Here is a 9,997-nt window from a genome sequence, read left to right as displayed (position 1 = left end):
GGCCCAAAAACAGTTTGATCTAGTTTCTTAAAAGTTCACCATTGAAAAGTATTCTTTATTATGATTATAACGATAGTTTATTCATCAAAAACGGAGTTACGTTTTGAAAGTTACGCCCGTTTCAATTTCATAAAAGTACTGTAGCAAATAGTGACATTGTAGCAACTCGGTACTGTAGCAAATAGTGAAACTGTAGCAACTCGGGGGGGGGGGGGGGGGTGTTACTGTAGCAACTCGGGTACTGTAGCAAATAGTGACACTGTAGCAAATAGTGACAATGTAGCAGTTCGGGTACTGTAGCAAAATATTGTAGCAAGATACTGTAGCAAAATGATGTAGCAAAATACTGTAGCAACGGGGTTTCGAAGCAGTTCGCTGTTTTTGCGATTTTTTCGCCCAAAACTCGATTTTTTAGTGTTTTTGATCCGTTTTTAAGCACATGGAAGCTACTAAACATATATACAACCTATTTCTAACATCAATTAAGCATAACAAACACCAAAAATGAAGATTCAAGCTTAAAATCACACTTTTTATTCAAGAACACAAAACCCATTTTGAGCAAGAATTAATACATGAATCTATGATATGCATACCTTATATTGATCACGAAATCACAAGGAATATATCTCTAGCTTCAATTAATCCAAAGGCTCACAAAATCAAATTAGGGTTTATGTGTGTGTTTGTGTATGTGTTCGTGTATGTGTTTGATGAAATGAGAAATGGATAGAACTATCCAGATACATACACTTAAATGAGTTATAAACTCATACCCCATATCACACAGGTATTTACTAGTTATCTTATCTGATAACCTTTCGTATCTCCTTAGGCGGTCCTAACGGAGTCCAAATTAAATAAACCAACCTGTTCTGGGACCCTTGTCACAAACTGGTCACAACACAATTATAATAAAACACTAATAAAATAATTAAAATAAAAGCACTTAAGACTAAGCACAAACCCTAAGGGCAAAATAGGCAACTTACAACTAGCCTGGGTTTCAGTCTGTTACAGTAGTAACTAGTTTAGTCAACATATCTGCCGGATTATCTGCCGTACATCAATATGTTTGGTTCTCTCATGATACACTTGGTTTTTAGTCAAATGTATGGCACTCTGACTATCACAATGCACCACAATTTCGTCCTGTTGCAAACCCAGATCACCAACCAAACCCCTCAGCCACTTTGCTTCTTTCACACCCTCAGTCATAGCCATGTATTCCGCTTCAGTTGTTGACAATGCAACTGTCGATTGTAATGTTGCTTTCCAACTAATAGCACATCTTCCGAGAGTAAAAACATACCCGGTCTGAGACCTTCTCCGATCCAAATCACCAGCATAGTCTGAATCAACGTATCCGGTAACATTATTATTACCACCGCTATCAAATACTAAGCCAATATCAGTTGTCCCTCTAAGGTACCGAAGAATCCATTGCACCGCTTTCCAATGAGCTTTCCCTGGACAATCCATATATCTACTCACCACGCTTACCGCATGTGCAATATCCGGTCTAGTACATACCATAGCATACATGATGCTACCCACAGCACTAGCATATGGAACATGTGACATATGCTCCACCTCATCCTCAGTTTCTGGTGACAACGCCGATGAAAGTTTAAAATGTGCAGCAAGTGGAGTACTAACCGGTTTGGAGTTATCCATCCCAAAACGCCTAAGAACCTTCTCAATATATTTCTTTTGTGACAAATACAATTTTCCTTCACGTCTATCTCTGATAATCTCCATTCCCAATATCTTCTTAGCTGCACCCAAATCTTTCATCTCAAACTCACTTTTGAGTTGAGATTTTAAATGATCGATCTCAGACATGTTTTTCGAAGCAATCAACATATCATCCACATATAATAGTAAATAAACGTATGAGCCATCAGGAAGCTTCTTGTGATATACACAACTATCATAATCACTCCGTGAGTAAGATTTACTAGTCATGAATACGTCAAACCGCTTATACCATTGTCGAGGTGATTGCTTCAAGCCATATAATGACTTTTTCAGCAAACAAGCATAATCTTCCTTTCCTTTGACTACAAATCCCTCTGGCTGGCGCATAAAGATCCGTTCCTCCAACTCACCATGTAAGAATGCCGTCTTGACATCTAGTTACTGCAGCTCCATATCAAGTAAAGCAACCATGGCAAGTAACACGCGGATAGAGGTATGCTTTACAACCGGTGAGAAAACTTCATTAAAGTCAACTCCCTCTCTCTGTGTAAAGCCTTTTGCTACAAGGCGTGCTTTGAACCTTTCATCTTCTACACCCGAAATTCCGTCCTTCTTTTTGAAGATCCATTTGCATCCAACAATCTTCTGACCTTTAGGCGGTTTCATTAGCTCCCATGTATGATTCTTATAAAGAGACTCCATCTCTTCATTCATAGCTATAGACCACTTTGCAGATTCTGGGCCACTAATAGCTTCACGATATGTAGCAGGTTCTTGGACCTCTATATCTTCTGCCATACTCAGGGCATAAACTACCAAATCTGCATGCCCGAACCGTTGTGGTGGTTTTATTGCTCGTCGTTCTCTATCTCTTGTTAGATTATAATTCTGTAGATCATGTTGCTCATCTGACTGATCTTCTGATGTCATTTGATCAACACCAGAGTCATGTACGTCTTCTACAACGGGCTCGACAGGAGTATCTTGTACTACTCCTTGTGGAACTTCTATTTCTTGCTCCACCTGCTCTTCAACTTCGCGATCTTTTCCAGCAACTACTTGTTCCTCCTCTGTCTTTTTCAACATAGCAGACTCATCAAATGTCACATCCCTGCTGATGAGAAATCTGGATGATTTACCATCAGGGCACCACAATCTATAACCCTTCACCCCATCTGCATACCCTAGAAATATGCATCTTTTGGCTCTTGGATCAAGTTTACCATCTTTCACATGAGCATAAGCAGGACAACCAAATATCTTCAAATCACTGTAACTTGCAGGGGAACCTGACCATTTCTCCAAAGGAGTTTGACAATCAATTGCTGTTGATGGAGACCGATTTACCAAATAACAAGCTGTGTTGACAGCTTCAGCCCAAAATATATTTGGTAATTTTGTGTTTGAGAGCATACACCTCGCTCGCTCAAGGAGCGTTCTATTCATTCGTTCTGCAACGCCATTCTGTTGTGGTGTAAACCGCACTGTGTGGTGTCTCACAATGCCTTCGTTCTTGCAGAACTCATTGAATTCGCCTTTGCAGAATTCTAGTCCATTGTCAGTTCTCAAGCGCTTGATGAACTTTCCAGTCTGCTTCTCTATCATCATCTTCCATTGCTTGAAATTGACAAAGACTTCATCCTTACGTTTAAGAATATAAACCCACACTCTTCTCGAATAGTCATCAATAAAGGTTAACATGTATCTCGCACCACCTTTTGAAGTAACAGGAGATGGACCCCAAAGATCTGAATGTATATAATCCAAAGTACCTTTTGTCCTATGAACGGCTGTGCCAAACTTTATTCGGCTCTGTTTGCCGAATACACAGTGCTCGCAGAATTCTAATTTTCCGATATTCTGGCCACACAGCAAACCTTGTTTACTAAGTTCCATCATTCCTATCTTGCTCATGTGCCCAAGGCGCATGTGCCATAACTTGGTGGTATCTACATCTTTATCTGATGAAGAAAATCCAGCCGCACCAGTGACCGTGTTACCCTTTAACAAGTAAAGGCCGTTGAACCTTTCACCTTTCATCACAACAAGTGCACCTCTAGAGACTTTTAATGCTCCACCTCGAGCTCGATACTCGCAACCGATGGATTCCAGAGTACCCAAGGAAATAAGATTCTTCTTCAATTCTGGAACATGCCTGACTTCTGTCAAAGTCCTCACCGTGCCATCATACATCTTGATTTGGATTGTTCCTATGCCAACAACCTTACAAGCTACATCATTTCCCATAAGGACTTTACCACCATTTATTTCTCGATAGGTGGCAAACCAAGCCCTAATAGGACACATATGATAAGAACAACCCGAATCAAGAATCCACTCGTCAACTGAGCGGCTATCGGTAACACTAAGAACATTTGCGCCATCAGAATCATTTTCTGCAACCGCGGTAACTTTATCGGCTCCCGTTGCATTCCAAATCTCTCTCTTTCCTTTTAAGTCTGGACAGTCTCTACGCATGTGACCTTCCTTGTGACAATTGTAACACTTAATCTTTCTAGATCTTGTTTTTGATCTAGAACGACCCTTGTTGTTACTACTTGATGCTCTATCGTTACGTCTTCCTCTCGCCACCAAACCTTCCGCACTTTCTTCCACATAATCCCGAGGATTTCTTCCTTAACTCGCTAGAGTTTAAGGTAGATTTGACATCCTCCATGGAAATAGTTTTTCTACTATATAGTAGAGTTGTAACCAAATGCTCGTACGATTTTGGCAAGGAACATAAGAAAATTAACGATTGATCTTCATCATCAATTTTCACACCAATATTATTCAAGTCCAAAATTATTTTATTGAACTCATCGATGTGATCATTTAATGAACCTTCTTTCATCCGAAGAGTATACAACCGTTGTTTCATATACAACCGGTTCGTGAGACTCTTAGTCATATATAGAGATTCTAGCTGTTTCCAAAGTCCAGCCGGTGTGGTTTCTGCCGCAACTTCTCTAAGCACACAATCGGCAAGATTTAGAATAATCATGCCGTGTGCCTTTTCCAGAAGTTCATCCTTCTCTTCATCTGTCAACTTTTCGGGTAGAGATTCTCTCCCTTTCAAAGCTAACAAATAACCTTGTTGGCTCAGTAGAGCCCACATCTTCATTCGCCAAAGACCAAAATCTTTCTGGCCATTAAATTTCTCTACGTCGGACCTTATTATCGTTATCTTGTATATTTAATCACAGCTATAGCTCTGATACCAGTTTGTTGTGATTTACGCACTTTCAAGGCCCGAGAAATTAATAGAACAATAAATAAAGACACAAAGTTTTACGTGGTTCGGCGTGAGGCCTAGTCCACGGGCGGAAGCAGAGATGGATTTTATTAGCAAATATGACAACCCGAGGTTACAATGTATCACTCTAATCTAGGCTCCGGAAAAATACTAACAACGTATTTGGACCACTCACTAGATTATAACACTTCCCTCGTAACTCACTCGTATAGAATTTTATTTTAACAATTCTATACTCACTATATACTCTCTAAAGACTTCTTACAAGTACAAGAGTAATTTTAACTCTTTCACTTTTATTTTTGAGATTGTTGGATGAATCAAATGAAGTTGCATCGTTGCATTTTATAGATGCAAATTACTATGTGAACATGCTAGTGTGAATAATGGACTTTCCATCATGCAGACATTTTATTTAAAAGAAGTTTAAACAAAATTCTTCACTCCAACATTGTCTAGCTTCTTATTTGACCTTCGAGACAATATAACCGCCAAAAAACAAGTGGACAAATACTTTATTAAGTGCAAAACTTCAAGAAGTAAAAGTTGGAATTGAGTTACTCCTCTACACCGTCCAACAATAGAGCAACACTTCTAATTGTCGTATTAGTTACATAGTTAATATTTAGTTAATTAAACATTAATATTAAGGTAGAGCTTACAACGTATCATTGTGCAAAACAATAGGAAGCCTTTGGCTGATTACGTTGGGATCATTATATGAGGCAGAATTAGAAGGGTAGCCCTACATAACATATGTTACATAAATTGAGCACACACATTCTCATTCACTTACTCACTTGCCAAAACTCAGGTCAGTAAATGAGATGATGGTGAAGGGCATGTTGCTAATGATGGTGGGGGCGTGTTGCTAGCAGGACACTGATTTATCATTTTCGAACCATTCGAACGTTTATCATTTTAGAACCATTCGAGTCTCCGAAGAATATGTTAATCAATACAGATATGTTCAAGACAAATTTACCAATCAAATAAGGAAGACACCAGCAAATCTAAGCATTCAACCATATTAGCCATACAATCGAGTCAACAAGAAACAGTCAAATGAACAAGCAATTGGGTTTGATAATATGTACAAAGAAATAACACTAAAGCCCAAGGATCCTCCAATTAATGAACAAAATTTCATATCATAACAGATGTTATTAACAGAGTTACACACCCTTTTTAATGAAGGCTGCACCTAAAGATGATCCAACATCTGCTAAGAAATTAAGCTCCACAAGAGTTATGATTTCTTCTATAGCTTTAAGCCTTCAATCATCAACATCTTCAAAGTACGAAACTGGAATATCTGAAGGGGAACGCAATGCTGCAACACACTTCAACTGCTTTCACAAAAATATTAATTCATTTGTGTAATATATTTATATTTATTACTAGTAATATCAAGTATCAAATATGAGAGTAACTTACCTTGTGATGTGAATATTTCTCCCTTATTGCTCGAGAAGATGATGCTCTTCTACTCAACTGTAAATCATGAATAACAAGCACACAATCTTTCAACTCACGTGGCAGGTAACCCGAATGGCGTTGCATTTTCAAGCCCTGAAAATCACAAAATATTGCAATTAGACGAATTCATAGTTAGTCAAGATTATTGTAAATGGATATGTCCTTACCCAAGGATGTCTTTCTGGTTGAAGTGTAAATTTTGCTATAAAAACTGCAGAGGCTGCTACCATTGACGGCAAGAACCTTAAACAGTCATAATCTAGCAAGCTTAGCTCTACAAGAAACCAGCTCAAAAACTCGAATAATGAACATGATGTCTGCATTCAACAAATTCACATTTCTCAGGAACAAAGCAATCTGACTTCTTTCATGCTTATTTCAAGTATTCAATCATGACACAAAACAATGTTAGAGAATGTAACTAGGCATACCATGTTATCTTCTTGAGCAGCTCTAATGAAGATTCTACAAAAAATAAGTGAAAATTATTAGCTTCCAACAAATGTTAATATCATAAAATTATTAGTACCGATCGTCGTACATACCTAAGAAAAGTTTTCGGTGTTGGATGGGTGGATTCTGAATCGAAAAATTTGAGCAGGTGCCTTTCCATTTGAACCACCTATACCATTCAAAAAAGAAAAATACTTAATTCCGTACGACATATAGTTACTAAACTGCAAAAAAGAACTAAAAGAACAATCAACCAACCTCTTCTTTAGTATAAGTATTGTCTGTTATATAACAAAAATCTTCTACATGGGGATGACTAATCTCTTCAATTTTCCTAAAATGCATTAATAATTAATAAAATGAATTAAGCCAGCATCATAATCAGATAAACAATTCAATTGAGTTTAGGAGCATACGAGGCTACAAGCATGCAAGATACACCGAGAAGCTGGAGCCTATTCCTTTTCAAATAACGTAAAGACAGGTATCTGTCGATGTACACGACAGTTAAAAACAACGTATCGGATACAAGTTTATACTCCTCTGCCACCTCAACCAACCAATCCACTAAAATTTCTCGCATTCCTATCGTCACATCCTTTTGAACCATTTCCATATAATTAGGCAATGGCCTTCTCTTTTCCTCAATCTATATCACAAAACTTAGTTTTAGTACAACTATAAGCACACAAGTAAACCACATACTGCATACATAGTTTAAAAGAAACAATCCTGCTTCAATTGAATATTCGATTTCAAGTCACAGATTTGTGTTATATCAATGCAATTCCAATTATGTGTTTTTTAATTTGAATTGAAATAAATAAATTTATTGTTTTAGCTTAAACAGAGACAAAGCCCTAAAAGCATATATGCAGAAATTGAAGTCAATATCTAAAACCTCACAATTAACAAAATACATAAGTTGTATTCAATTCAATACCTCTATTGAATGAAGATGCTGATATATAAGAGGCGCATACAGAAACTTATCATTGCCAATTGATCCGAACGTGACCGAAACCTCACTTTTCACGCACTCTTCAACGGTATGCCGTTTATCTGATTGTTTCTGACGTTGTTTGATGACGTCAGAGGTGTGATTGGAGCTAAAGTGACCTGAATTCGAGTTCGAATTGGTTATGTCTCCCAAAACGACTCGTTTTTTGGTGGATTGAATTTGTTTGTGATTGTTAAGGTGGTGATTAGAGTCGTGAACGGAGGCCATCGGAAAAGAACGCTTCTTGGATGCACGGTTGATGATATTGGCACAATTTAGATCGGTGTCCATTTTAGGGTTTTGAAATGAAATGAGGTGAAGAAGAAGAAGAAGGAGGATATAGATATAGATATAAAGATAGAGATAGAAGATGATGTGTATGTATGTAAGTAAATTTGTTAATAAAATGTTTGCCGCCCGCCATAGAGAGATGTATACAGTTCAAAATAGAGGATTGCCGCGCGGTATGTTTTAACAGTTCAAGTTTTAATTCTTTGTTTTACCCGCTTTCTCGTTTTTGTTTTATTAACAGACTTCAACATTCCAATTAATTCATTATTTTTAGTTTCATTTTGAATTTAAATTAGCGGTGACGTCCTCGTGTTACGTCGCCGTTTTTTAAATATCAATAGTTTGAGTTTAAGTAGACGTTCTATTGAAGTTTTTTTAATCGTCAAATGTAATTATAAATTAATTAAAAATATTTTATAAATCATATATTCTAAAATTGTTGTGACATCTTGCATTTAAATTTAAGCTTCACCCGAGATGTTTTTAACTCAGTCGATACCCGAAATGGGTGGATTTTGAAATCGCGTTTGGACCTCACATCAGTGACTCCTAAGAGTCGTTAAAAAAAATAAACATCTAATGGAATACTCAAAAAAATGAATTTTCTCTTTCCTGAATAGGCGATTTGGGCGGAAAAATTTTCAACCGTCAATTTTGCCATAATGTTCAATTTTTGTCTCGTTTTTCATCAATCAATGCAACAATCAGTACAGTTTTTCTTCGTTTTTCAATTAGAATACACTTGTATTGGTCTTCTTCTTCTTATTGTCGGGTATCATGTCACCTAATCGTCGCAATTCAAAGCGTAAAGTCAAAATTCCAATTAGGTTTTCGAATACGATTCATAATATGAAATCGAAGGAGGTAGAAAGTGATACGAGCTCAGAGAAGGATGTATCGGATTATGTGAATGTTGATTCTGGTGTTGAGGTCACAAATGAGGAGCAGAGCTCAAATAAAAGTGTGCATGAAGTGATTAACATGAATAGCTCTGATCAGTTTCCACCACTTGGTATGAACAATAATACTGTACCTACTGTCAATATTTTACCTGTTAATAATGATACAATTGTTAATACTGGGGAAACTATGGATAATAAGGATAGTGAGTTAATAAGAATGATAAGAAACATAGATCATATGCTAAAATTGGTAATGAAGATATTGATAGGAAATTAAGCTATGTGCCTTTGAGTATTGATGAGGATGGTAATGAAATTGTTGTATTTGATGAGGTTTTTGTTGAGGAAGGTATTAGTAGATGGAATAAAACTGCCTATGGTTATATCATTGGTGGTAATATGCCATATGGAATGCTTCAATTTAATCTATGAAAGATGTGGTACAAATATGGTATAAGAGATATAATCATGGATCAGAATCAGATTTGTTATTTTAAGTTTAGGAGTGTGGAAGGTATGAATGAGGTTATTGAACAGGGGCCTTGGATTGTTAATGGAAAACCATTATTTGTTGGTAAATGGAGCCCTGATGTTAATATTGAAAAGGTAATGCCTACTAAACTGCCATTTTGGGTTAAACTTACTAATGTTCCATTGGAGGCTTGGAGCTCAAAAGGTATTAGTGCCATTGCAAGTAAGTTGGGTACACCATTAGTCATGGAGACTATGACTGCTAGTATGTGTCATAAAGATGTAGGCAGAGCAGGGTATGATAGAGTCATGGTAGAAATGGAAGTTGTTAAGGGTTATAGTGACCATGTGGACATTCATTATAGAGATAGTGTCGTGACCCGTCCTAATCCATCTGGACGAATACATTACATTTGGTTACATCGCGAGGTTCTTGACCTCTAT

At 37.1% G+C, this 9,997-nt stretch overlaps 1 protein-coding gene across 1 annotated transcript; it reads right to left on the bottom strand.

Annotated features, from left to right (window-relative positions):
- Window positions 1–6,009: 6,009 nt before the first annotated feature.
- On the bottom strand, window positions 6,010–8,180 carry LOC139845341 (G2/mitotic-specific cyclin C13-1-like). The gene is made up of 8 exons (XM_071835594.1): window positions 7,833–8,180; window positions 7,306–7,538; window positions 7,148–7,223; window positions 6,982–7,058; window positions 6,868–6,901; window positions 6,604–6,753; window positions 6,395–6,529; window positions 6,010–6,306 (listed from the first exon to the last, which is right to left on the bottom strand). Exons 1-8 carry the CDS (start codon window positions 8,178–8,180, stop codon window positions 6,235–6,237), a joined length of 1,125 nt encoding a protein of 374 aa, XP_071691695.1. The 3' UTR covers window positions 6,010–6,234.
- Window positions 8,181–9,997: the final 1,817 nt, after the last annotated feature.

This window comes from Rutidosis leptorrhynchoides, chromosome 4 (genome assembly GCF_046630445.1).
Source record: "Rutidosis leptorrhynchoides isolate AG116_Rl617_1_P2 chromosome 4, CSIRO_AGI_Rlap_v1, whole genome shotgun sequence".
Lineage (NCBI taxonomy): Eukaryota > Viridiplantae > Streptophyta > Magnoliopsida > Asterales > Asteraceae > Rutidosis > Rutidosis leptorrhynchoides.
This window is presented reverse-complemented; position numbering and strand designations above follow the sequence as displayed.

What these genes read in the sequence shown, in the direction of transcription:
- LOC139845341 (XM_071835594.1), bottom strand. Translation starts at nt 8,180, where the DNA reads ATGGACACCGATCTAAATTGTGCCAATATCATCAACCGTGCATCCAAG. An exon ending in AGCATCTTCATTCAATAGAG is followed by an intron (nt 7,539 to 7,832) that starts GTATTGAATTGA and finishes TTTGTGATATAG; the next exon opens with ATTGAGGAAAAGAGAAGGCC. An exon ending in ACACCGAAAACTTTTCTTAG is followed by an intron (nt 6,902 to 6,981) that starts GTATGTACGACG and finishes TATTTTTTGTAG; the next exon opens with AATCTTCATTAGAGCTGCTC.